This window comes from Thamnophis elegans, chromosome 8 (genome assembly GCF_009769535.1).
Source record: "Thamnophis elegans isolate rThaEle1 chromosome 8, rThaEle1.pri, whole genome shotgun sequence".
NCBI lineage: Eukaryota > Metazoa > Chordata > Lepidosauria > Squamata > Colubridae > Thamnophis > Thamnophis elegans.
The window spans coordinates 80,791,245-80,819,035 of record NC_045548.1 but is presented as its reverse complement, the minus strand read 5'-3'; the positions used below and the strand labels follow the sequence as shown (position 1 = coordinate 80,819,035).

The 27,791-nt window shown below is 47.2% G+C and overlaps 2 protein-coding genes across 6 annotated transcripts; one reads left to right on the top strand and one right to left on the bottom strand.

Annotated features, from left to right (window-relative positions):
• The first annotated feature begins 11,419 nt into the window (after positions 1-11,419).
• On the top strand, positions 11,420-12,436 carry LOC116512092 (coiled-coil domain-containing protein 166-like). The gene has a single exon (XM_032222367.1). It carries the CDS (start codon positions 11,420-11,422, stop codon positions 12,434-12,436), a length of 1,017 nt encoding a protein of 338 aa, XP_032078258.1.
• Positions 12,437-14,602: 2,166 nt separating this feature from the next.
• MAPK15 (mitogen-activated protein kinase 15) lies at positions 14,603-27,589 on the bottom strand. 5 transcript variants are annotated; one of them, XM_032223234.1, is made up of 14 exons: positions 26,740-26,898; positions 26,546-26,644; positions 26,386-26,415; positions 24,938-25,028; positions 24,132-24,262; positions 22,037-22,200; positions 20,837-20,976; positions 20,168-20,225; positions 19,900-20,037; positions 19,675-19,780; positions 17,259-17,526; positions 16,253-16,344; positions 15,385-15,528; positions 14,603-15,116 (listed from the first exon to the last, which is right to left on the bottom strand). In XM_032223234.1, the coding sequence occupies exons 1-14, from the start codon at positions 26,812-26,814 to the stop codon at positions 14,898-14,900; spliced, it is 1,755 nt and encodes a 584-aa protein (XP_032079125.1). In that variant the 5' UTR covers positions 26,815-26,898; the 3' UTR covers positions 14,603-14,897. The 5 variants fall into 5 exon arrangements, with proteins under 5 accessions (XP_032079125.1, XP_032079121.1, XP_032079124.1 ...); XM_032223230.1 differs by lacking the exon at positions 24,938-25,028 and having other exon boundaries at positions 26,740-27,589; XM_032223233.1 differs by lacking the exon at positions 24,938-25,028 and having other exon boundaries at positions 15,385-15,456; positions 26,740-27,589.
• Between the last annotated feature and the right edge of the window lie 202 nt (positions 27,590-27,791).

Here is a 27,791-nt window from a genome sequence, read left to right as displayed (position 1 = left end):
GGTTGCCCCACCTCCCCTCCATTCCATGTGTGTGTGAGGAGGAGAGCCTTTCTTTCCCTCCAGGGGGAAATGGGAATGAAGCCGCAAGGGCAAAGGTGTTAGGAATATAATCTAACGGTTGGGTTGGAAAATCGTTTAACAATGCTATACCTGTTTCTTTAAATCATACTGTAAAATGTGATTGGTTGCTGTTTCCTCAATCGGCCGTAAGAGGGAGCCAGAATGACTGTTAGCTCTCTGTTTGTTAGATGCTGGCCTGATCTGATCTGATGTGAGTATTTTTGGAAGCTGGCTGTTAGAAAGTGCCGTGAGCTATTGTAAGTTTTGCAACTGCTACCATTGCCGTTTGCAAATAGCTGACGTGACCTGCTAGTGCGGGGGTCTCTCCGAGATGGACCCTCGATAAGGAGGAGGAAGGCTTGGCTTTCACAAGTCTCTACGAAAAGATGCGAATGAATCGGCTTTTGAAATGCTGTCATGTCGGTAAAGGAAACATCTGCCGCTGAGCATTCTTATACTGTGCACGCCCCACCCCCACCCGATTTACATCCATCCTTGGATGCTGAATTGCTACCCTGGTTAACGGCTAACTGCTTAACAGGCAGCAGGCTGCTGCATACACCAGACAAGGGGCAGGTTTTTTCCAGGATCTCATAAAAAACAATTTTATTATGCAAATGCAGGATGTGGGTTAATTCCCCAGCTCCTAACCTGCTGCACGTTCTCCCCAGGGGTCGGAACTACGGCCTCCTGTGCTCGAGAGTCTGTGACTCGGTGCTGTTTTTTTTCCCCTCTCCCCTTTTCTAGGGGGTATCTTTGCTCGCTGACTAATGATCAAACAAACCTACAGAACTGGGAAGAAACAAAATGAAGACGAGGGCCGTATTGTTTTAAAGTTGGAAGGCTTTGGAAGAGAAGACCTGGCTGATAGATGGCTTCCGTTGCTTTTTAAGTTTCAGCTTGAGTTCTTCCGGACAGTGTGGCAGAAAAGTTTGGAGAGTGCGCGTCGAGTGTTTTTGGTCCAAAGCCAAAAATTAAAATGAAAACCTCTGTTGTTTGGATCTGAAAAATATTTCCTTTAATTGTACGCATCTTACTGTGAGGAATTTGTGGGGTTCAGAGTCTCATGTCCCTGCTCGGTTCTTGCTCTTTACGTCTCACGGGCCAGAAATATGAGAAGGGGCTCCAGAAAAGGCCATCAGTCTGTGGGTTCTAGGACTGACTCGCTCAGAGCCAGGTCCCAGTAATGCTCAGTGCCGTGTTTCTTAAAATGCTCCCGTGCCATGTTTTCCATAGGACACTGCTTGAATTTCATCTCGCCAAAGCTCCGCTCCTTTGCCGTGCCCTAAAAGGACAAAGAGAGGGCAGGAGAGAGTCTGAGCAATGTGAGGTTTGCCTCGCGGGCCCTCTAAGCAATCCATTGACTGGAGGCTCGCCTAAGGCACTAAATATTGAAAAGGAAGACTATTTCTCTGGATGTGAGAAGAAAGAAGCATGTTTTAAAAGACAGAATAGCTGCCTGTAGCTTCCTGCCCATCCCCATTTTGTCAATGGGCCATTAAGAAAGCCAAACTAGTCCACTTTACATAATAAAGACTTCTCCAATTCAGCTGCAGGGGGATGGGATTAAGGAACTTTACCCAACTCACCACCTGGCATCTGAGAACTCAACCATACCTGGATTCAAAACACAGCCTAGAGAGTTGCCCCTGCATGGCCCCATGGGAGTCTTACAACCAATCAGAATACATTTCTTACACAGGAACAGGAAACAGAGAAGTGGGACTGAACAGGTTATAAAAAGCCTAGCAAGCACCTCCCTCAGCCCTTCTCTTCTTCTCCACCAACATTGAAGCATGTGATCACCTTTTCTGTTCAGGACTCAAGCCATGTGGTCCCGTCCACAATAAACCATCTTTCCAAGCAGTCTCCATGTCTCCAGTGTCTTTTTCCCCACTTGGAGCCGAACCCAGAAGGACATTTCTTTCATCACTATAATGCAGATTTATGCAAATTAATCCTCCATACAGCTAACAATGAAGAAATAAAAATAACGCTTCTTAAAAGATAAAAAATTTAAGGTCTGCTGTTCCTTCTTTTGCCACGAGACGGCGATGTTGTCTGTAAACTCATCTGCCATGGGTAAACTGCTCTGGAATTCTCCAAACGAATAAAGCTATTCAGTTGCATTGTGGCTTGTGCATTTTCTTGTTCTACTAGCAAAAATCGTGCAGATGTCTTGCGTATTGTATTTCTTGTTGTTTTTACAAATCAAGCTTTTTGCACCCAGAAGAGGAAAACTCCTGACCCCGCGCTCAGAAAAACGTGTGCTTTGGAGGCCAATTTTTTTTTTAATCCCAAATTGAAAAACCCATGAAGGGACTTGATTCGGGGTGGAATTTCATGCTTTAAAATGCTATTTTTTGCTGTTTTTTAAAACCAAGCTTTTTGCACCCAGAAGAGGAAAAATCCTGACCCTGCGGCCAGGAAAATGGGGGCTTTGGGGCCAAAACATCTTTTGAGCCCTAATTGAAAAACCCATCAGGGGACACGATTCCCTACGTAGTGTGGAACCCTCAACCTTCTGAATAAGAAGTGAGCATCTTCTACGCTAGACCACCCGGCCGCTCCTTAAGAACTGTTTCGAGCATGGCACCTAAAGCAACAACCGGAATGCCAACTTATGCAAATGAATCCTCCATACAGCTAACAATGAAGTAATAAATATAACGCTTCCATGCTCTTGTTGAAAGATAAAAATTTGTAAGGGCCGCTGTTCCTTCTTTCGCCACAAGACGGCGATGTTTTCTACAAATTCACCTGCAATAGGCAAACTGCTCTGGAATTCTCCAAACCGACGTTGCATTGTGCCTTTTGCATTTTCTTATTCTACATGTGAAACTCGAAAAAGTCCAGGGGCTGTAAACCGTAATCATCACAATTATGACACATTACAGTTTGAACTATCTTGCTTTGCTTGTAATGAGTCTATCTCATATATTTTAAATTGCATTACTGAAATAAATGAACTTTTGCACGATATTCTAATTTTTCGAATTTCACCTGTACTAGCAAAAATCATGCGGATGTGTTGCATATTGTATTTCTTGCTCTTTTTTAAAATCAACCTTTTTGCACCCGGAGGAGGAAAACTCCTCATCCCGCTGTCAGAAAAATGAAGGCTTTGGAAGCCAAATCGTTTTGGACCCCAAATTGAAAAACCCATGAGGGGACTCGATTTGGGGTGGAATTTCATGCTTAAAAATGGTATTTCTTGCTGTTTTTTAAAATCAAGCTTTTTGCCCCCACCCCACCCCCAGGAGGGAAACTCTTCACCCCGCGCTCAGAAAAATGAGGGCTTTGGAGGCCAAAGTTTTTTTGAGCCCAAATTGAAAAACCCATGACGGGACTTGATTCGGGATTGAATTTCATACTTATGTTAAATGGAAAAAGATTTCCTCCGCGAGTTCGGATTTCCCACCTGGGAGAGCGTCACCAGCTGAGTGAATGAATTTAGAGTTGAAGCAAGCTGAGTTTGAAAGCGAGTTGTCTTTATTATTTCAGGAAAGTGAGACCGATGTGGATTGGAGTTCCTGGGTGAGCTGATCCCGAAGTACAGGTAAGTGTACATTTTTTATACCGTTTTCCTCTTTCAAGTCCTTTTGTTTTCTTTGTCCTATTGTTTTATCACTTTTTGTGTGTGCCTTTGCTAATGGTTCTAATCCTGTCTTGCGTTTTGTTATTCCTCTACCCTAAAATGATTCCTATTTTTACATCTTTGCCCTGAGTTAATGAATCTTTGTTGTCCCTCTGACCTTTTGCTATTTTAAAGGTAACTTCTTCCTGCACTTCCTAGGTCTTTTGTATTATTTTGTACTCTGCAGCTATTTCTAATTGTCCTGATATCCTGGTAACTATTCTCTTTTAGAATATATGCTGGCTTTGTTATTCTCACGACTTCCGGTTTGGTTATGGGCTATACCGGTCTTCCTAATACGGTCTTGGGAAAGTTCCCTTCCTACACTTAAAAATGGCATTTCTTGCTCTTTTTAAAAATCAAGCCTTTTGCCCTCAGAGGAGGAAAATTCCTGACCCTGCGGTCAGAAACATGGATGCTTTGGAGGCCCAATTTTTTTTACCCCAAATTGAAAAACCCATGAGGGGAATTGATTCAGGGTGGAATTTCATGCTTAAAAGTGGCATTTCTTGCTGTTTGTTTTTTTTTATCAAGCTTTTTGCACCCAGAGGATGAAAACTCACCTTACAGTCAGAAAAATGGGTGCTTTGGAGGCCCTGTTTTATTTTATACCCCAAATTGAAAAACCCATGAGGGGACTTGATTCAGGGTGGAATTTCATGCTTAAAAATGGTATTTCTTGCTGTTTTTAAAAATCAAGCTTTTTGCACCCAGAAGAAGAAAACTCATGACCTCCCTGCTCAAAAAAAGAAGTGCTTTGGAGGCGAAAGTTTTTTTGAGCCCAAATTCAAAAACAGACGAGGGGATGAGATTCGGGATGGATTCAATCACCAGAATGGCATTTTCTCATTCCCATCTCGTGCCCCCTCCTAACCATACCGATGGGCTCCGAATCCAATGGTGACGTCCGTTTTGCTCCGTGAATTCAATTCTAACCCTACATAGAATTTTCCCCAATGGGATTTTCCAATGTATTTTGCCAGGAAATGTATGTAAGGCCGGCTCGAAAGGCGTGCCCCCTCCAAACCGTATTGACGGACTCCAAATCTAATCGCGATCTTTGTTTTGCTGATATGCGTTCGCTATGGAACATGTGACCCCCTTGGATTTTTTACTCCGTGGTGGTCTCCTCTGGAGAAAAGGCAATGAGAGCAATGACCCTCCCTTCCCTGTTTACTTTGCTTTTGTGAAGCCGTCAGAGAAGGTCACAAATGGCAACCCTGTGGCTGTGGGATGCTGGAACCATTTAAGTGCAAGCCGACTGCCAAGCATCCAAATCACGATCCCATCGTTGCAGGGGTGCTGCACCGATGGGAGCTTCGAGGATCTGTTGTAAGTCCGCTTGTTCGCCATTGCAACTTTGACGACTGGTAGTTAACTGAGGAATTCTTGTACCGGTCTTCCCTAAACCTTTCTGTTCTTTAAACTCTGACAGTTCCCCTGACATTTTTAAGCATAATACCGCTTAGTAGTGAGCAACCTGAACTATACGGAAGTTTTGTAAGTACCGATCCAGACTTGGTTGCAAATAGATAAGTATGATTAAAAAACCTTCAAAATCACAGTTTATATTTAATATAGTGCAACAAAAATAGTTAAGAATGCAAGAACTTTTACAGATTAAAAAAATAGTGTTTAAAACCATCTGATCTTAAAAATAGACAGTGAAGCTTTAAATACAACCGCTAGTTATTTTTTACTGCTTCTTGCCTGCGACCGGCGTAACTATTAAGGAAAGGCTTCGTTTCTTAAAACAGACACATCTGTAGAGGCTGCTTGTTCGTAGTTGAAGTCTAGTATCGTTTTGCCTCTGAGTGGTGAGCTTGAACGTTCTTGCTGGATCCATTCAGCCAGTTTGGAGCTGGAATGTACCAGAGAGTTACTTTGACTACCGTTGGTTTGAGAGTTGATAGTAAGATATATAAAGATTTTTGATTTAAAATATACAATGTGATATGAACTATAAGTAATGACTGTGGAAGAGATGCCCGAAAGTTATTTGTAACCAATCGACACACTTCTACAATATGTAACGAAAGATGATATTTTTTCTCTGTGTTGTGTTTGTTTAACCAAAAATAAATTCTTTTCAAAAATAATAATATAATAACAGTAGTACTAACACTAATAATAATATTAGTTATTTATATCACCATTACACTCTCTATTTTCTGTTTTGGCTTCTGTTTTCTAGCCATTATTCCATATTTTATAGAAATCTGATTCTTCTCTTTCTTTTAGTTTTATTGTCATTTTGTTCATCTCTGCACATTCGAGTGCTTTTCTAATTATTGTTTCATCTGCGGGTGTATTGATTTTTTTTCCAGTTTTGTGCGAAAGCAATCCTAGCTGTAGTGAATATGTGTATTATTATGTATTGAAATTGTTTATCCATTTTTTGGTCTAATAGTCCTAATAAGAATGCTTCTGGTTTCAGTTCTTAAAAAAAAAAAGGTATTTCTTGCTGTTTTTAAAAATCAAGCTTTTTGGCACCCATGGGAGGAAAAATCCTGACCCCAACTTTATATTCAGCAATAATCCACTCCCAAGTGTAGATTCATAGAACCAAACATCATTTACACCTTTATGGCTGTTGGTTGCCTGATTGCAGAAGTGTTCTGTTGTCATGGACGCATCCACTTTCTAATGATGCTAACGGCTGGGGGGGGATAGAACTGTGCCTCATCTACGGCTTCTTGTGGGTTGGCATATACTGCACCTATGCATGTCTCGCTCTCCACAGAGCAGGTAGGATTCTGACTGTCTCAACAAGCATCTTAGCGGTTCCCCCTATTCCCACCACACTGAGATCTTAAGGCTGCTTTGTAACACTCCCGCTCTTAAAGTTGCAACTTTAGAGATCAGATTGCAGCTGTTCAAAAATGAACTCTTTAGCCATGGAAATTAACAAAGCCGTTAATAGTTAAGAAAGAAATTGCTTTTATGTCATGTTTCAATTATCAAGATTTTTAGTTTTTTTTAATAAATTTTATTTTTATTTTTGATTAAACAGACAAACACAACACACACAAAATATCATCTTTTGTTACATATTGTAGAAGTGTGTCGATTGGTTACAAATAACTTTCGGGCATCTCTTCCACAGTCATTACTTATAGTTCATATTACATTATATATTTTAAATCAAAAGTCTTTATATATCTTACTATCAACATACCACAATTCTCATTTGACTTTAGTTGTTTTAACGTCCTTTTGCATGAAATAATCCAAAATTAAAAACACAACCACATAATGACATTTCATTAATTATTTCATCCACTAATTTTATACCTTTATAACATGTTCTAAGTAAGAATTAATTATGATTGATAACAAAATTTCTAATCCTCTTTTCAAAATTGCTGTTTACAATTTGTATCCCAATTCCTTTTATTAAACATGTGTGTGTGTGTGTGTGTGTGTGTGTGTTGTATTTGTGCTGATAAATAAATAAAGGGAGACTAGTATAGCTCTATTTCAAGCTATTTAGCTCTCATCAGCTAGCCATGAGAGCTAAATAGCTTGAAATAGATCTATACTAGTCTCCCTTTATTTATTTATCAGCACAAATACAACATAAATGTAACAAAGGCAACAGTAAAAATATTGGGTTTCTGTCTGGATGGTCTCTTGTGACGAGCCGATAGACAGAGAATGGAAGCAGTAGACTTCCTCCCATATTTGGGCATACCAGGGGTTGTGACACTAAATACATACATACATACATACATACATACATACACACACATATACATACATATATACATACATACATACATACACACACACACAAAAACACACATATATATAATGTTAATTATATCCCTTGTCATTTAAGATTTTTAGTTTTTTAATGAAAACTCACTGACAAATTGATGAAAACACTACGGCTGCCTGACCTCACTGGTTTGTTTCCACATTAATAACCCCATCCTCTGCTTTCACAATATCTGTTATGCCATGTGAAAACAGCCACTGTGTTCCTATGCAGTTTATAAAGAAAGCGCTTGCCTGAGACTGACAAATTCAAGAGCTGCTTAATTCATCGTGGCATTTCCTATGTGCATAATATTGTCAGAACAGAGATGTTCTGTTCTGTTATGTTGTGTTACATAAACAACATCCAAGGTATTGTATTTATACTTAATAGGTTGAATGAAGATTTTAAATGTTGAAAATTAATGTTTAAAACCTTAAAATACTTTTAAACAAAACAATTTCTCTTTAATTCATCCTTATCTCCTTTTTTGTCTTTCTTCATGTATTAATCCGTCTGCCTCATTTATGGCATTCCTCCATCGCTAAATAACAAAATTGTACTCTCTTTGTTATTGTTTGAGCAATATCAACTCAGGTTTCCCTTTTCCCTGATGAATCTGTCCTTTTAAATACTAACTAACTCCATGTAGAATACTTTAACTGACCCTCCCATTTTTCATTTTTAATAGAGTTCTTTGAAAATATTAAGATTTTATTCCAGATATCAATTGTAAAGAGGAACACTGTACAACACAACAAAATCATCACAATACATTGCTAGATGTCTAGAAAGATTCAGAAAATATGCATGCTGTATGGAAACATTTCCAGGTCCATTTGGACTACAACTGGATTAAGAATTAAATCTCACTGACTTCAATGAGTTTTATGCAAACAAAAGCTGCCTTCTATCTGCTAGATTTGCACACTATCCAGTCGTAACATGATTTGATTTTGACTCTGTGTTCTGTACATTCAGCCATTTGTGCTTTACAAAGTAAAGCACAATTTAGAAATAACCACTGGACGTTTTCATATGACATACTGCATTAAAAAAAAATATTATACCTTGTGCACACTGCCATATCCTACATCCAATCATGTTCCGTCTTAAGTTTTTAGGCTCATTGTTTACAAACAATTATAGTTGCAAATTAAAACCAAGCAAATTACATTACAACCACAGATAAGTGAGCAAACTCTTTGGATTAGGCCTGTTTCATATTTTTAAACTGGATGAAACCAGGAATCATGCATAAAGCAGCCAACTGGAAGGCAGTTAGAGTGCTGAGGGGGCTGAGAAAGAAACATACAAAATGTCGTCCCCCCATGGCCCGTTTTTGGCCACCAGACTGCTGTAGGAGGCTGTGGGGCCTGAAAATGTGCTGAATTTGGCCCCCCATGGCCCGTTTCGGCTGCCAGACTGCTGTAGGAGGCCGTGAGGACCAAAAACTCCCCCCACCCAACCCATTTTGGCCAGCAGAGGCACTGCGGGCCAGTCCTTTGTTATTTCCGGGCCAGCCCTGTAAGCCTTAAGTTTGACACCCCTGTACTACACCATTTCAGTCCACTCCAGTCTCTTCTTGAAAGCTTCCAGTGATGCTCCCACAAATTCTGAAGACAAGCTGTTTCATTGTTTTTACTGTCAGAAAATTTATCCTTATCTCTAGGTTGAATCTCTCCTTGATCAATTTCCATCCATTGTTCTTTGTCTGGCTTTATGGTACTTTGGAAAATAGGTTGACACCCCCTCTCCTCTCTGTGACAGTCCCTCAAATATGGAAACACTCTGACATGTATCCACTGGTCCTTCTCTTCACTAGACTAGCCATGTCCAGTTCCTGCAACTGCTCTTCCTATGTTTTAGCCTCCAGTCCCCTAATTTATTTATTTGTGTATTAATATAATTTATAGGCCGCCCAATCCCGAAGGACTCCGGGAACTAATCATCTTGGTTGCTCTTCTCTGCACATTTTCTAGAGTCTCAACATCTCTTTTACAGTGTGGTGATCAAAACTGGATGCCGTGTTCTAGGTGTGGTCTTACTAAGGCTATGTAGAGTGGTATTACTACCTCAAGTGATCTTTATTGAATTGGCTGGTGGGAAGTGCGCCCACATGCGTGGCAAAGCTGAGCTGGGGCAATGTCTCGTGTGCCCACTGAGAGGACTCTGCATGCCACCTGTCGCACATGTGCCAAATGTCTTTAGGATCTTGAAGAGATTGGCTTTTAAGGACACAGTCTAAGAAATCTGTTCCAGAGAAGGTGGAAACTATTACGTTAGTCCCACCTGAGAAGCTGGATTGGCTGCATTCTTATCTTGCTGCCCGTGGCTGTCTTGTGAAATATATAATGCTAATTATGCAGATATTTTGGAACCGCTGTGCCTGCTGATTAGAATAGGAGCCACTTGGCTCTGGTCTGCAGGAACTGACTCTGCATTTCAGCAACCAAAGGCTGTGTTAACTAAGGAACCCTGCCTGACTTATGTCCCAACTTTTTGGTGACTGATGCCAGTCCTGTGGGACCGGGTACCACAGACTCAGGTAGATCAATGTTGCTTGTTGTGAATGCCAATCATTCACATTCTTCTCTGGAAAAACCTGAAATTATGGGAAATTCTAAATTCATTCTAATTCATTTGTGTTGTTCAAAGATCACAAATCACAAACATGTTCATGCTTCATTCAGCTAAAGGCACATTTTGCCATCTCAGTTGGAGAGTGCAACATTATGATCTTGTTATTCAGCACATGTCTGGAAAAATGAAAGGAGCTGATTCCTTATCACATTTCCTTTACTTATCTTGGGATCAAACCAACTGGTGGAGAGGTACAGTACTTTCAGCATTGATTTATGTGATGACGTTTGAGGTATTATTATTATTAAAAGATTACCTTGTTTCTGAGTAACCTTTTTTCTCAGAAAGGGGCTTTCCTAAACCTTTGATTTATGAGCAAATCCCACAAGTGAGCCTGAAAGAAATCTTGCTCAGCTGTGGCTACTGAAGCATGTTGCTGTTGAACTTACAGCCATTGCTTGTCATGTTGTTCAGAGAGGAGGTAGGTTGCTCCCAGTTCGATCCGGATCGAGCGAACCAGTAGTAGTGGGGGCGGGAGGCTCCACCCACCTGCCTGGACGCTTCTGCGCAGAAGCGTTGCACGCAAGCGCAGGTGTGCCCGAACCGGTAGTAAAAAAATTGGCAACCCACCACTGGTTCAGAGGACAAAAAAACAGGTGAAGTAATTATTATTACAGGAGCGAAAGAGTCACAATTCATCTTGCTAGGTTAGAGAAAGTTGAAAGCTTCAGAATAAATGCAGAATTCTTCATCTAAAAGAGAAATCAAATGCTTGGATATAGGATGGGAGTTATCTGGCTTGGCACTTGTGAAAAACATTTTGGAACAGTGAACTGAATATGAGCCAGCAGTAACACATGGCTATGGCACAATGAAAAAACAACTTTAGGCCTCGTCAACAGAAGTGTAAAGTGCAAATGCATATATTTATTAGACTTACAATGCCACCCCATTCAAGCAAAGTGACTCTAGAGAAACCATGGAGTTTTCCATGCGGAAAAAGCTTGTTCCAAATAATTCTGTTCTGAATTAAATAACTTCAGTACTGTGTTCAGTTCTGAATGCCGCGTTTTAAGAACAATTCATAGAAATTAGGTTCAGAGAAGTTGTTGGGGAGCTTGTGTGAGTTTGCCTGTTTTGATGCAAAGCAGAAGGCTTTTGCTTCTCTCCATAATTTGGTGAGGCCAGACTGACCCTCAGGCGCAATGCGACTCAACCCTCCTCATCCCATGAGAGGAACCACTCGCTCCAGGGGGCTCTGGGTGCCTTAAAACGTCATTACTAACAGCCTGTGAATCTGTAGACGTGGTCTGGGATGTGACCGTTTGCCATTCTCTGTTTCAGCAGCATCTGAAATCCAACCCTTTGGCCTAAGCAAGATGGCCCCAAAGAAGAAGCCCAAAGGGAAGAGGGGCAAAGGCAAGGATGGGGCTGTGGGCCCTTCAAGCGCTGCACCTTTTGTGAGTGAGAAGGAGGAGCGTTTGCAGAAGGAACTTGACATCCTCTCTGAACACATCATAACCTACTCTCAGCGGCTGCGGCACTTCCAGTCGGAAAACGAGTACTTAGACAAGGAAGCCCAGCAGGTCCGGGAGGCCAGCAAGGTCTACCTCTCTTACTTAACCCGGAGAACCGTCCGTTGTCAGAATGCCATCATTTCCCTGAATGACCAGAACCGGTTTGACCTCTCTCAGATCCAGAAGCAGAAAGCAGAGGTGGCTGCTCAGTACACGGAGAGAGAGAAGGAGGTGAGGCGCCAGCTGATTGAGCTGGAAAACAAGCTCTTCCTCCTGAACAGGGAAGTGGCTGAGCTGCAGCCCTGGCAGGATTTGCAGCTTCGGCATCTGACCCAGATACGGGAGCTGGAGAAGGAGCTGCTGATCACCAAAATACAGCACGCCGATCAGATGCACAGAGTCAAGAGCCGGTTCCTTCACCAGGCAGCCGAATATGAAGTGAACGCTGAGCAGAAGCTCCAAATTCTGGCCAAGCTGGCAGAAGAGGCGGCAGTACGCAGCCTAATCCAGCACACCAAGCAAGTGAAAGCCGACAACTGGAGTCTGCAGACCGAGCTTCTGAGCCTCATTAAGCAAGCCCAAATGCTCAAGGCTTTTCTGAGCCACTTGCGGGAGCAGCAGCAGCGACTTTTCCAGGAGCACCAGTGCAGGCAAGACCTCGCACGCAGGCGCTCCTGGCTGCAGCAGCATCATCGTTGCTCTCGCCAGGTCATCCCTGCCGGCACCAGCTTTCGTTGCAATCCACCAGCCAAGGTCAAGCTTGCCTCCTTTCCCACTCCAGGGGACAGCCTGCTGATTGTGCAGGGATCCGGGCCGCTTCCATGCAGCTGTGAGCCAGAAAGGATGGCCGCGCCTCCCATTCCCACACTCAGTGCTTGAATGTCACACCACCTGGGCAGGTGGGCTCCCTCTCCTGGCCCCTGCAGCCGGGCACAGCTGCCCGTGGGCGGCCTTTGGCTCCCGTTTCTTTCCCAGACGAGGATCCAGGCGGCTCTTCGTGGAAAGCAGCACCTGTGATGCTCATTCTAGTGAGGCTGAGCTGCCACCCACAGGCGGGGCCACTCTTACCTTCAGGGGTGGCGGCAACGTAGTTATTTATGGATGTTTATTCTAAATGTTCTGGGGTTGTATTTGCCCTTGGTTTTATTGCATGTTTCCCTGACAAATTGCCCAGTGAGAGAGGCCACGGAAACCAATGTTAAAATAAATGTTATCTTTAAAACGTCCATCATTTGGGGCTACACTTTGGAGAGATTTAGCAAATGCCACAGATAAATATGTGATGGCACCGACCCATTGTGCAAGTTTTAAGATTCGGATTAGATGCCAGACCCACTGACAGGTCCAGCTTCTCCGAAGTAAATTGCGTCTTTCCTGCATTTGCGCATATTATAGAAATGGACCACCAAGTTTCCAAGAGCCCTGAGACACGGACGATGAAGCACCTCCATCATCTCCAGCGGGTTTAGGACAACTCACCGTGGCACAATTCAAAGCCGGATAAGTCAAGAGCGGGACAATGAATTGCAGCCTGCCTCATCTCGCTTTAGCTTTGAACATTCTCACCACTAGGAGCCCTGGTGGCAAGAATGCCCTCCTGCAGGCTGACCCCCATGGCCAGGGGCCTGATCTTGACCAGCTCAAGGTTGACTCATCACTTAAACAGTGCTGCAAAGAACTGTGGAGCGGTATATAAGTCTATTGCTATCGCTTCTCAAGTTAGAAGTCCTCAAGGTTGGGGTGAGCCAGAGCATGGATTGCACCATTCACTTGTCCCTCTCTTCAGTTAACCTGAATTGAATTGTTCCATGGCAAGTCGGCAGGGGTGAGATGCCTGCGAGTTGCCCCATTCCGATCTTCAGGAAGCTGGGCCAGAAATTCCTCATTCTGAGTTTGGATCTCCCTCTGTAAGCCTCCTCCCGCCCTCAGGAGCAACTTCCCCAACGTCCAAGTGTTGGAAGAGCGTCTCCAGTCTTCGCTTCTTTAGGCTAAACACGCCCAGTCTGTAGGAAGGTAGGGTATGTTTGTCCCCTTGTCCTCCCCCTTGGACACCTGATTTCCAGCTCTCCTGGGCCAGGACCATCTGGAATCCTTTCTCCCCCTTGCCAGCACCACAGTACCCGCCCCCCCAATCCCATCCCCCTGATGGAGTGCACTGTGGCCTCTCAGCTGACTGCACAGGTGACAGGAGAGCCAAGGCCAGGCACTGCTGGAGAGAAGACAGTGCTCTATCCTGCCATAAAAGAACCTCTCAGTGGCCTTTGGGCCCGAAAAGAGTCCCCAAGGCCACTTACCCACAGCCAGACGGCCATTAGGAAAGATGACTGTAGCAAGTGAGGACTGAAGCCAATGGCCCAGAGAAAGGACAGCCTCTCCTGTGCTGCATGGGCTTAAATGGCCTCCACCCGTTCCCAGGCAGAAGACGGCACTGGTCTTGGGCCTACATGGCCCCTTCCCACTGTAGGGGTCTCTAGATCAAGGTAGGGGAACAGGCATCCCTGGCTCGGCTTCCAAACCCTTTCCCAGCCTTTTTATGAAAAGTCCCCAGACCCTGGGGACCAAGGGCTGGTTGCAGGTCCAGGAAAGGGGGGAGCAGCAGCCCCACAGGCATAAATTGGGAGATGTACCACATCTCTGCAACCCATTTTCCAAACTTCTGCCCATGGATTAAGTTGGGTCCCATTCTGGAAAGGTGTCCTACTGGCAGAGGGCCGCAACCTGAGATGGTCAGCATCCCTCCTTCCCATCAAGCCTGGTGTTGATTCCCATGCAGGTGCTGGGGGGGGGGGCAGTAGAGGCATTATTGAGGAAGGGGACACACAAAGGCATCCCTGGCTAAATTATCCCCCCTCCCACATGCTCTGGGATCTCTCTCCCAGCCTCCGATGGGCCTTCCGGAGGGGCCCCTGCGGGATCAGATAGGAACGGAAGCCGGGAAAACACAGCAGAGCTCTTCAGAAAAGGTCCTTGGAAGCAGAGAGCAGACGACCCAGTGCCCGTGGTTCAAAGCCCAGCCTACCCTGAATAAAAAACAGGCAATTTTAACCCGTGTAGAAAAGGCTTTTATTTCAGAAGCTTTTTTGGGGGAGGGGGAGGCTTTATTTGATCGTGAGATCAACAGACAGGTTGGACAGCCCGGGTCTTTTAAAAAACCTGCCACGGCTGCAACCAGGCAGCGGCTCACTTCCTTCTCCCTTGGTGGATCCCAGGGCTTTGGGGTCATATCGGATCAAAGACAGACGCGGCTGACTGGAGGGAGGCAGGAGGAGGAGGAGGAGGAGGAGGAGGCCTGCCTGCCTGCCTGCCTGCCTGCCCTGCTGCAGGTGACCAGAGGCCACGCTCAGAGCTGCTGGGGACTGGGGGCAAGCACTGGGCGAGAAGCACCAGAGACAGGCAGATTCTGGAGGGCAGACTTGCAGATGGTCCCATAGGACTGGGAGTAGCTGCCCAGGTGGGCCTTGGGGTCGCCAGCTATCCCGACGTTTGCTGTAACCTGGAACATTTTCTTGCATGGCTTCAGAAAGAAATGAGCTTCCCTGCCACGGGATTCCGGGTGGATCTGTGAATTTGCCAAGAGCAAAGAGGGGGGGAGTTGGGGCTAAATCAAAGGGCCGAATTGGGGGAGGCTCCTAAAAGATGGACAATTGGAAGAGGCTCAAGGGGGAGCGTAGCACTCTTCCCCCACTGATCCCACACAACCACTGCCCCTCCCAAGGCCACCCGTGGCTTTCTCTGACCAGGAAAAGTGACCCTGGGCCGTCTCAGAGGAGGCCTCCAGCTGGAAGGCAGCCAAGCCCAAGACTGAGGGTCAGGACAGTTTCACTCACCAGCCCCATGGCAACCCTGCTGGGAACGGCCCCCTTCCTCGTCAGATGCTGGTTGAGGGCTGCTTCCTGAGCCTGGCTGAGCAAGGAAAGAGGCTTGAAGGGGGATGCGGTCTGGCTTGTCGCCCCCGGCCCCTTCGGCACCTGCTGAGGCAGATGACAGAGAGATGGAGCTCGAGCGGGACTCCTAGATTCACCCACTCCCGGCATCGGTGCATGACTCCCACTGGCCTGGCCTCACACAACTCCCCCCGCAGCACCCAGGTTAAAGGAAACCCAAGGCAGCCCCACCAGACGGAGGGGCAGACAAAGAGCATCCTTTGCTTTGCTAGGCAGCCCGTCCAAAGGCAGGAACACCTGAAGGCTGATCGTCAGCACGCAGGGCTTCTTTCGCACTCAGGTGGGCTAAGAGCTGGGGGACTCCTTCAAGAAGACCCCGTGAGGTTGGGGTGCAATGGATTTTATTTGCATGGCCCCTTGGACATCGCCTGAGTAGTCGTTTTGTGAGGTAGAGCTCCTCCTTTCTGCTTCCCAGGGGACAATGTGCAAGGGGAAGGGAGGACAGAGGGCTACACAGATGTTTGAGTGGCTATGCAGGGGAGGCCCATCCAGGCTGCAACATGTAGGAAGCACTGGGCCCCCTTCTTGGAAGCCCCTCCGAACATTTCCTACGAACTGAGAACGCTTGATCAACAGGAGGAAAACCTGGCAGAGGGAGCCAGGGGGATCTCCTTGGGTGAAGCAATCCCCAGGGAGACGGCATGGCAACTGGAAAGGACCGCTGCAAGGCCTGGGAACTCCTGTGGTCCTGGTGGAGGCCTGCAATCCTAGAAGGCCTAGATCAGCGAAAGCAAAAGGCAGAGCGACTCACGTCCCAAAGAGCGGAGGTGCCCGCTGCTCTCCGGTACTGCCGAAGGTGGGAGGGAGGCTGACCCATTGCCACGTTGCCAGCAGGCAGGAAATCTTTGGAATGAAAAAGAAAGAGGTGGGCAAATCACAGGCAGGAATAGACCTCCTGAGGCTCCAAGGTCCCCAGCGATCACGGGGGCAGTTCCTGGAACACTTACAAAGTGGTCGGCAACGTGGAACTGCCCAGTAGCCTTTGCACATTTCTTGAAGGAAATTGCTCGGAGTGGCCCATAAAGGCTGGTGTACCTCCTTGATTTAACAATTGGAATTGTTAAGCGAGGACTACCTGAATTGAAATTCTTAAATCAAGGATGGCTGAGACATTATCTGCGGGCCCCTCACAGAACCAACCTCAGCCCAGAGCACATGTGTGCCATGCTGGACCTCTGCCCGACCACTATCTATTTTAAATACAGTGAAGGTTTCTACAGGCAGAAAGATGGCTGCACCATGAGTTCACCTGCACCTCCACTGTGGTTACAAAGCCATCGGGACAAGATTCAGCAGTCCCTCTGCATCTTAAAGTCAGAGGTCACTTTTTTGAAGACAGCAAAGTTCCACGTTCAGGACAGAGAGGACCACTAGTTTGAAAGGAGGGTCAAAGAGGCCATCTACATTAAAATTGAACAGCCCTCTATCAACACAGAGGGAGGGGGGGTACAACCTCTCCCCCGTTTACAACACGGTCCTTCCAGCAGTCCTGAAAAGGTCCCGTACCCACTTGCCCTATTCAGGTGACTCTCAGAGTGGCCTCAATGACTCTCAGAACAGCCAGATGACTGCAAGGGAGGATATAAATTCTTCCATTCTCCACCATTTAGTCAGAACCGAAGAAGTTTCTTGGATGAGAAGTGAAACATCTTCAAGGGGAAAAAAGTCCCGTTGCCTTTTGAGAAAGCACCTTCGGGACATCATGGAACGTAACTAGCCTATCCATGGAAAAACATTGGCAAGGAGAAGGCACTTACTTTGGGCAGCTGCATTAACAGTGGGACTGCAGACGGTGGAGCTGAACTTTGGCTTTGGGCAAGGATTTCTTGGCTCATTTGCTCTCCGCTGGGAAGCTGCCACAAAAGGTGGTGGGGACCCATGGGATGGAAGAAGCTGGGTCCCACCCTTCATCGGACAGTGGGCCCTGAGAGGGGAACCGGCGGCATCTGTGGAACCAGATGGAAGAGCATCTCCCTGGAGGGGCTGCTTCTCAGCTTGGCTACTGGCCTTCCATTCCAAGATCAACTGGAAAGGAAAGAGAGAGAGAGAGAGTAAGGGGGGAGGGACGGGCGGAGGGAGGGGTGAGATGGGAATGGGAGGGAGGGAGGTGACAGGAGTAGCCAACAGCCCAGAAGACTTAAGGCTTAAGCTACAGAAGGAACGTGACAGACTAGAACACTAGAAGCGCTATCTAACAAAATGAAATGCAGTGGTGAGAAAAGGTTCTAAGCAAAAAAAAAACCCACAAACCCAAATGCAGAGATATACTGTCGCAGGCGGCACCTGGCCCAATAGGAGTAACTCTGAGAGGGATCTTGGGATCCTAGTAGAAAATGGGTGTGAGCCAGTATTGTGCGGCAGCAGCCAAAGAGCCAATGCTTTTTTGGCTGCTGCTGTTATCCCTCGGTTGATGCTGCCCAAGGCTTGGTTGGTCTTTTTGCCAGCTGCACCACATTGCTGGTTCATATTTAAGTGGTGGAACACCAGGGCACCCGGATGATGTAGGGTATAGTTTATCAAATGCCCTACTGCATCCACAGAATTTCCATTCATTTAGTCACTTTATAAAGGAGGCAATTACATTTGTTTGGCCTGACCTGTTCTTAACAAGCACATGCTGGTTTCTAGTAATCACCTTGTTCATTTCTAGATGCTCACAAATCCTCCACTTGGTTATCTTTCCCAGGATTCTTCCCAGGTATTGATGTCAAGTGGATGTCAAGTATAATTTCCTGGATCCATTCCCCCCCCCACCCCCCTTTTGTAGACTGGAACCACGCCAGTTCTCTTCCGGTGCTTTGGCAGTTCTGCTCCAGGAGCTCTCAAAGGTTTCATTCATGGATTCTGAGACCACACCTGCCAATTCCCTCCGCACCCTGGGGTATAAACCAGCCTCTGGCCAGGAAACCTAAAACTCAGTGAGGCAATTCCTATTTTGACCTGCATTCTCCTTTTGTCTCCCAATGTGCTGCTTTTGACAGGTTGGGCTATTTTTTTCCTTTTGCATAAATGCACAGATGTAAAAAAGGAATTGAACACTTTTCATCTTCTCCTGTCACCTTCTTGCCCTTTTTTCCAGCTAGTGGGCTTGACTTTCCTCTTGGTCCTTATATAGAAACCTGTTCTGACCCCCCTCGTCCCACACCAAAGCCCACTCCGAGCCAGAGATAAATTACAGCATTTAATTAACAGACAAGCAGGTCCTTGGCAGCAACACAGCACAGAGAAGCTTGGGCAGCAATAAACACAGGTAAGGCTTGGCAGCAATCCAGCCTGCCAAGCTCATACAATGTTCTCCGACATTCGATTCTGTGTTGACTTCTGCAAAGAGGGCGTGTGCACAAGTAGCCTTTTTATAGTCTGGAGAGGAGCCTAATGACCACCAGCTGAGTGCAATCACCTCCTGTAATTGTTCCTGATGCCTAGTAGCTCTTCGATGGCGTGCATCCAGGAACAACTCACTACTGGCGTCCGGCTCACCCTCCCCTTGTCTCCTCCCCATTGGTCCAAGGCTCAGGTGCCTCCTGGTGGCCAACCAGCCTCTCTGCATCCTGCTCGGAGTCGGAACCCTGTCCAGGGTCCTCCACATCCTCCAGAGCCGACTCAGAGGGTCCCCTCGCTGTCGGAGTCTGGGGGCAGCTCCAACGGCTCCTGCTGGGCCACAACAGAAACAGGTTTATCAGAAACCTTTTTGCAAACTCAAACTAGTTTTCTGCTCTAGTTACAAGCCCCTCTTTCCCTCATTTCTTTTGGCTCTTTGGCCTGCCACTATTATGTTTCCCCTTTTTATCCTTCAGCTGACGAGAGGGCTCCTTGTACAACCGAGCTGCTCACGTTTTTCTTCCTCTGTGGTATTTTGTTTGGGCCTTCGTTACTTTGTTTTCGGTTTCCCAAGCATCCCAAACTGTTTTCCCTTCAGGATTTCCATCTATGGAATCCTTTCTATTCTTTCTCTTAGTTTGTTGAAATCAGTTCTTAAAATCTAGAAGAGTAGCCTGACTTTGTTCAGTAACCCTTGCCCGCATCAAGACAAACCCTAGTGTGGCATGGTCTCTCTCCCTCCCAAAGTTCCTACAACTTCCGGACAGGCGTCTTCAGCTCTCTTGGGGCTATTGAGATCTCCCAAGAGTAGGATGAAAGGCCCCCTCAGGGCCCGTAGGGGCAGGGGGTTACCTCATAAACCCGATTGCGATACTCGGCCACCGAGAGCTGCACGTCATCAGCCAGAGGGAGGGTCACACTGTAGTCGAGAGCAGGCTCTTTGGCAGCACAGTGGAACCTACCGAGAGAAGGCCAGCTGAGCACAAGGCTGACCGAAGGAGGCTGAAATGGGCACAGAAACGACTTTGGCCATCTGAGAGGCCAGTTGGCCGTATCGAAGCTCCATGGAGTTCTCACCTTTGCACGTAGGGGTGCTGCAGCGCCTCCTCTGCTGTTAGCCGCTTCTCAGGGTTAAACACCAACAGCCGTTTCAGAAGGTCCAGGGCCTGGGCAGGGGTGGAGGCAGGCAAGAGCTCCTCCAGAGACAGCTGGGGCCTGGAGCCGAACAGAAAGCACGCTGCAGTTCCGCTCCACAGAGTGCTCCCAGCCAGCCTTACCCAGGGCACTTGCTGGCCTGAAAGAGGCTGCCTCCTGTGTGATCCCCTCAGCAAAAGAAAACACTCACTGGCAGCTCACGCGGTTGATAACTGAGGTTTGGTAGTCAGAATGGAAGGCCTCCACATCTGCAAAGCAAAGCAACAAATCGGGGCCCCTGAGCGAAGAGCCTAGCTTGGGCCCCAACTTCCGACAAAACAAAATGCCAGGCGCTCTTTTCCTCCCTGCTCTTTCGGGCAGGTCCCCGGGATAGATGAAGGAGGGGCCTCCGGCAGGAATTAGGCCAGGCACACTGCACTCTCCTGCCTCTACACGTCCTTCTCCTGGATGGATGGTAGCTGGCTTTCCCATCCTTGGAGCCTGGCTGCCTTCCCTTCCCACTTGTCCACTTACTAGCCAGGAGCAGACACTCCCTCCCTCAGCAGCCATCCAGCAGGCCACCCATCCGTCCACACCCCAGAAGACACAGCATCTCAGAGCAGTCTTCTTTGAACACTCCCGATGGCCAATTGAGCAGAGGGTCTCCATGGGATTCCCAGAGGTTTCTGTCCTTCTTTTCGAAGAAGATTCCCTCGGGGTCTCAGGGACCACCGAGGAGCGCCTTCTCAGCTTTTCCAGCAGGACTCGGGGTCTGAGAGGTAAACTCTGATACCTCCTGCAGGGTGGAATGTTTTACAGAATTGTTGGTGGCTCTTCCAGACACAGATGAGTAAACATCACTGAAGCATGTAGCTTTTACCTTCTGCGCTGGGGGGAGGAATAACACGCAGGATCTGCTCTATTTGGTTGACGGTGGATGTTCCTGGGAACAGAGGTTTCCCCAAGAGCATCTCCCCCAAGATACAGCCGATGCTCCACATGTCCACCCCCTTGGTGTAACTGCAGGGAAGGAAGAAAAAAGGCAGCTGGGATCAAATCCCCCCCCCCAACATGCAAGAGGCCGCAGGCCCCTGGCCCCGAACATGGGAAGAGGGGCCAGCTTTGTGTTACTGCTGAACACTGTAACTGACACTGAACCATATTTAAGAGCTGTCAGTTATTGCAATGCCAAAAGAGGGGGAGGGGAGTAAACTACCGGCTGCCCTGCCAAAGGAAAAAAAGAAAGAAAGTGCACGCACTGCCTAGGTCACAGAAAAGGAAACATTGATCCAGGCAAGGGGGTTTCCTTGGAAATGAACCAGCAATAACAGGGGTGGGGGTGGGGGAGGGAAACCAATGGCTTCAGTTGTCTCCCTGAGCACTCAGAGCCTCTGACTCCCACAAGGCCTCACTCTTTAAAAACAACCCAAGATATTGGTGTCGCTTTACAGCTTGTATCTTTGCAACTCAAGAAGGTTTTTTTTTTAAGTCAGCGCAACCATTAAGAGGTGGCCAATTGGGTTTTAGCCAATTCTTATTTGAATTTATTGGCTCCTGAATTATCCTTTAATTATGGAAACACTCAAAAAATAAAGGAACCTCTAGCAGTTACAAGCCCAGAAGAGGCAGGAGCTTTGGAAGAAACACATTCACAGCACTGGAGAATAGGCCCATTTCTTTGAAGCTTTTTCAGATGCAATATGTGGATCCGCGAGCTCCTCTCTTAACTGGATATTTTGAACCAAGGTTGTTCCTGGTTCAAAATGGGGAGAACTGCTATTTGGTTCGCTGCTCTAATTTGTAAACTGTACCCTCAAATTGGCTCAAGGTTTGTACAAATTTCAAACGATCAATCCAGGAAGCCACAAACTCAGAATACAGGGAACAGTTCCCTTCTGTCATAATCTAGCAAGCATCTAGCTATGAAAACCTACGCATCCACAGCTTCACTCTGCAGCTCTAACTTGTTTAATCCCACTTAGTCCCTCAAAAAAGCTTGGAACATCTCTGGGAAGGGAAAGTAAAGCAGGAGAAAACCACTCTCCCTTCTTCTACAATTCACGTGGATTCCATTCCTTACCATTTTGATGCAAGCAGGATCTCAGGGGCTCGGTACCAGCGAGTAGCAACATACTCAGTAAGTGCAGGGTTGCCTTCATCTCTTTCAATTTGGCCCAGGGAACGAGCCAGTCCAAAATCACACAACTTCACAAAGCAGTCCCTGTCCAGCAAGATGTTGGAAGGCTGGAAGTGAAAGATGAAGAAAGGAAGGACTCATGCAACCATCAAATCACCTGACCCACTGGCATCCCACTATGCCCAGTTCTACTCAGAGGAGGTAAAATAGGAATATTTTGGAATAGCGGTGATCAAAGATAAGAGTTTCTTCTCAAAAAACTTTCCAGTTAATAAAAGAAATGCATTTTAGGACCTCAATGCAGGATGGAGAACGTGTTTTTGAGGGTAGGGTGGTACCTCGGAGGGGAGGGAAAGCCTAACCCCTTTCCCTTAAAATAATAATTCGTTTTCCAGTATAATCTTCTTTTATAAAGCCTGCTTTAAACCTTAACTGCCAAGTGACAAGTGAATTTTCTGGATACTGTGCATGCAAGATAAGGGTGCTTATGTTAGAGGGGAGATTATCTGCAGTCCACCTAATACAAGGTATGTTCTTCTCCATTGCTGGGGTACATTACCCCCCCCCCCCCCATACTCCCCTGGAGCCCATTACCCAGGGGCCAAAGGTTTCCTTGTCCTTCTTGTATCAGGCTAGGATTTAGCCAAGAAACAGGCCATGAAACTGACCCCAAGACCTAGGACTGATTCCCCCCCCCCCATTCCGTTCAATTGTATCTGATGCTCGAGACCACCTGAACAAATCCCTGTTAATTTTCTTGGCAAGATTTTTCAGAAGTTGTTTACCATTGCCTCCTTCCTAGGGCTGAGAGTGGACGGGCCCAGCCCAAGGTCAGATGGCTTTCATGCCAAAGGCAGGACTAGAACTCACAGACTCCCAGTTTCTAGCCTGATGCCTTCACCATGACACGAATTGGCTAATTACTTTCTCTCAATTTAACTGACCTCATAGTTAAGCTATAAACTATACAACCCGGGAAAGGAAGTATAGAAATATAGTAAGTAAATTAAGTGCTTGGGAGAAGGTTGGACAAAGATAACTCAGGCCCCACTCAACTTATTTTCTATTCTACATAAATAGGAATAAATTAAAGGAGGTTGTGACACCTCCTCACCCCCAAAAGTCCCATTTCAGGGAATGTGGTTGAGAGGCCTGGGCTTCAGCTCCAGAAGATTCTGGAGGAAACAGATTATCTGGGCTCAATCAGGTTTCAAGCCAGGATTCAGTATAAAAGCCACTGTAACCACTCACCACTGTTAAACTATTCACTAAGGCTGCATTACTATTACTATTAGTCTTCTCATTGTTCCTATCACCCATCTCCTCCTCCCACCTATGACTGCAGGAGTGTCTCTTTGTTGCTTGTATCCTTATGATTGACATTTACTGTTTCCTGATTGCTTATTGTACCCTATGATTATCATTAAGTGTTGTATCTTATGATTATTGATGAATGTATCTTGTCTTTTTGTGTACACCGAGAGCATCTGCACCAAAGACAAATTCCTTGTGTGTTCAATAAAAATTATATTCTATTCTATCATCAATAAACTTCCAATAAAATTATGTTCACGATCTGATATCCCTCCTGATGCCTCCTTGATCTCTCAGGGGCATTTGATTCCTTCTGAACCAGCTTTGGGGTTTGAGGCCAGGAGCTTTATGCCATTTCCTCTCATTTCTCCCTGGCTACCTTCAGTCGCTGCCGACAGGTGTGGAGCGATGGTGCCTTTGCTCAGGCTTTGCTACTGCCTCCTTAACATGCGCGTGGAGCCTTTGGGTGAAGCCTTTGGAAAGGGCTGGATGAGAAGTGAGACTATCGGGATGTTACCCCAGTTGTGTACGGCTGGCCAAGGGATGTGGCCCAAATCCTAGCCAAGTGCCTGGATGTAGAGTGGCTGATTGTGGCTAATGTTCTGTTCTTCTGGTCACCTGTGTCTTTTTCTAAAAAGTCCTTTGTCTTTTTATTTCTAAATGCCTAGAGTCAACAAGAAGTTGGAAGGAGGGCTTAAATTTGATAAATAAATAAAATTAATACCTTCTGGTCCCTGTGAATAACATTTCCCGAGTGGATAAATTTGGTGGCTTTCAAGAGCTGGTACAGGATGTAGCACTTATGAATATCTTTCAGTAAATTTCCCTTCTTGATCACTGCATGCAAGTCTGTTTCTGAAACAGGGGACATAAAAGCAGCAATGAATGTGTTGCATCATGCTTGCAATACCTAGCCGTTGTTCCAAGGGTGCTGAAGGCCAAAACACTTCACTAGCACTGAGCAGAATACATCACAAACATTGTGGAATGAGAGATTTGGCTTTAATTTTCAGGTTTCCTATTGGCAGAGCATAAGTTCCCATTATAAATCCTAACCTGCTAAAGGATTCTTCTATATACTTCCATTATTAACACATTTTTATTACCTTGAAATAACTCTGCAAATTGCCGAACAATTTAAATCACCCCAAGACCCTTGTCTTGCAAGTCACCTCACAAGTTTATCTTCCATTCAAGCTTTCATTTGAAATAGCATTTACAAATTTGCTTTTATTTATTTATTTATTTATTTATTTATTTATTTAGCTACCTTTGAGGCAGTGTTAATTCCTGGCAACTGACTCCCTTAGTTCCTAGAATTTTATTCATTTATTACAATTATTTTATATCCCTACTTTCAGGAAACAACACTCCCAAAGTGTTTACAACAATGTAAATAACTATAAATGAAAATGCAATAAATATTTAAAAACAAGCAAACTTCTAGAATTCGAACCCAGCTGGACAGACTTCTGTAGTGCTGGCTGCCTGCCTTCCTCCCTCTCTCATGGGAAGCTGGGAAGAGCTCACCCATGGATTCGAAAACCAGATAAATGTCCTTGTCATTTTGAGCCCGGATGACATTCAGGAGCTGAATGATGTTCGGATGCCCTCCAAATTCCTGCAAGACATAAGACCAACAGAGCCCTGACCTATGCTCCCGTCCTTCCAAGCTGGGGATCGGGGCCACAATTACACAGGAGTTTTTCTTCTTTTTCTAGGGCAGGCTCAAGTTGGCTGGGGGGAGATCACTCACTAGACACCCCCTGTGTAGGGCACCACAGGATTCTACTCTCCTCCTTTTCAACATCTATCTAAAACTGGGTTGGGTCACCTGCCAATGTAGAGTTATACTTTTAATTTTATCTTTTGACTTCAGGCTGGCCCAGGCATGTTGGTATACAATCCAAGTGTGTGTGTTTGTGTGTGTGTGTGTGTGTGTGTGTCTTCCTGGATTTGCAGCTCCTGCTTGAAGAGCGGGTATTACCAGGAAGGCCTTCACGTAAGTCGTTTCATGCACCGATTGGGCTTTAGATTGGGGGGGGCCTTGGCGTTCAGAGACTCATTCATGCCCTAGTCACCTTGCAGCTTGAACACCGCAGCACACTTTACATGGGGCTGCCCCTGAAGATCAGCCAGAAACTTCAAGTGCTCCAAAATGTGGTGGCATAAACAATTATGCCTCAACATGCCCAAGGAACACTTCTGCTTGGCCAGGTATATTCTTCTCCCAGGCCTTCAGCAAGGGACCCCTCTCCACTTCACCGTGTTCACCCTTTATTGTCTTTTATTGATTTTATTGAAATTTCATTTGATTGTTGCAAGCTGCCCAATTTCATTCAGTCAGGCAGCATACCAGTTTAATTAATAATTGTCATTACTGTTAGATGGGGCAAACAGGAAGTCTGCCTCTTTTGCCAAACCCTTCAGCCGTAACAAACCAAGCAAGCCCTTCTAAGGGAAACTTGCAGACTGCAAAGTCGTTTTCATATACACTGTCCTCTGAGAGTCGACCGTTCATATAAAATCTATTATTTCTTACAAAGCTATTGAAACCCATACACAAATCCAAAAATACTGGCCAAGGCCCCCATTTGCAAAGGTTGCCCAGGAACTGCCCAGGGACCTGCTCTCAAGCGCCTCCTTCAACTGTTTCAGAAGGATCGATTCAAACCTTTCAGGGGGGGAAAAGCTTCCCAAGACAAGGGAGGGGACGAAGGGGGATGTGGGGGGGGGTCGGCCGGGGCACCTTGCTGAGCAAGCAAGCAAGGCCAGCCCTGAACCGGCACCCGCGGGGGTGGGGGGGGGGGTCCGCCCTCCAGGCTGCTTCCTTCGCGGGAGGCGCCTTCCCACCCTCGCCCACTCGGAGCCCCGCGACGCCTTTCGGGACGGAGCTGGCCGGCTCCGCTGAGCCCCGGCATCCCCTCAGCAGCCGTCTCGGCGGGGCGATCCGAGCGGGGCCCGGCGCGGAGGCTCACCTGGAGGAACAGGATCTCCCGGAAGGTCCTCTGCAAGGGAAGAGCGGCAGGAAGGCTCGCGCGGGCCGGGCAGGCAGCGAGGGAGGGCCTCCCCAGCCCCCCCAGCAGCCACCCCCGCCCCGGGAATCTGCCCCCCCCCGTCGCCGCCCGCGGGCTTCACCTGGGCGTCGGTTCGGTTGCGGAAGGCGTCGAAGATCTTCTTGACCGCCACGCTGGCCCCAGTCCGGCGCTCTGTCGCCTTCCAGACGATCCCGTAGGCCTGTGGGGGGGAAGGGGGGGGGCGGGCGGGGGTCAGCGAGGGGGCGGCGGGCGGGGGGAGACGAGGGGAGCCCCCTCCCCTTCCCGCGAGCGCACCCCTTTGCCCAGCCGCCGCTTGATCTCGTAGCGCCGCGCCACCGGCTCCTCCACCTCGGCCGGCGCCCCGCTCATCCTCCGGCCCGGCCGCCGCCGCCGCCGCTGCTAGACGCGGTTGCCCTGGCAACGGCCGGCCCCCGCACGCGCGGCCCTGTCCCCGCCCAGCGGAAGCGCCCGCCCTCTGGCGTCCCCGAGGCCCCTCCCCTTCCGCCTCTCCGGTCCCCTCGCCCGTGTGGCCCCGGGATCCTCCCTGTGCCGGGTTCCGCTCGGGGCTCTCCCGCCGGCCTGGAGGTGCCGGGGCGGAGCTGAAGGGCGCTCGGCCTCTCGGCGGGACACCCTCCGGCGGTCCGTTCAGCTTTTTCAGTCGAGGCGACGGATCGGTGCCTTCCGCGCGTTCCTTGGAGCCCGAACTCTGGTTTTCCTCCGGTGGGCAGCAAGGAAGCGGATCTTCGGGCTGAATTCTGAGTCCTGGAAGAGACGCGACCCCTCTCGACGGCCCTTCCCCGCGTCTAACCGGAGTTTTCTTCCGTTTCATCTGTGGCGCCAAATGCACGCACCGTTTCTTTTTGCCTCCTCCTGTGCAAAGATTTGTCTCCCTCGCCCCCTTTAATAAAATGGTTTTCCTGGAGTACTTTTGGTTCCGATGGCCACACGGCGCCTGTTAGGTTCGTCCACCTGGTGCAAGTGGGATTGAACCAGAATTCTCTTAATTTCAAAACACATAGACACATTTAACCACAATTTCAATTGGGAAAATGTGATCATCCTAGACCAGGCCGAGTCCAAACGATACCCAAATCCAGAAACTGCCAAAGGAGCCAACAGCAAACAGGCCAAAGAACCCTGACAGGGAAGCCACTGCGCTATAAACTGACAGCAAACACACACACACACACACACACACACACACACACACACACACCCACCCACCCACCCACCCCCTTACTAGCACTGATGTTTTTTTACCTAGTTTGGGTAATGAAATACCTGCAAGAAAACAGGCTCAGGGCATCAAGGACTCCTCAAGTGGAATTCAAATACTTTATTTCTGC

Excerpts from the sequence above, each read along its gene's own strand:
- MAPK15 (XM_032223230.1), bottom strand. The coding sequence starts at position 27,274 with ATGAAACGGAAGAAAACTCCGGTTAGACGCGGGGAAGGGCCGTCGAGA. Across the intron at positions 26,645-26,739 it reads AGCGGCGGCTGGGCAAAGGG|GCCTACGGGATCGTCTGGAA; the intron begins GTGCGCTCGCGG and ends TCCCCCCCACAG. Across the intron at positions 26,416-26,545 it reads GCAACCGAACCGACGCCCAG|AGGACCTTCCGGGAGATCCT; the intron begins GTGAAGCCCGCG and ends CTTCCCTTGCAG.
- LOC116512092 (XM_032222367.1), top strand. The coding sequence starts at position 11,420 with ATGGCCCCAAAGAAGAAGCCCAAAGGGAAGAGGGGCAAAGGCAAGGAT.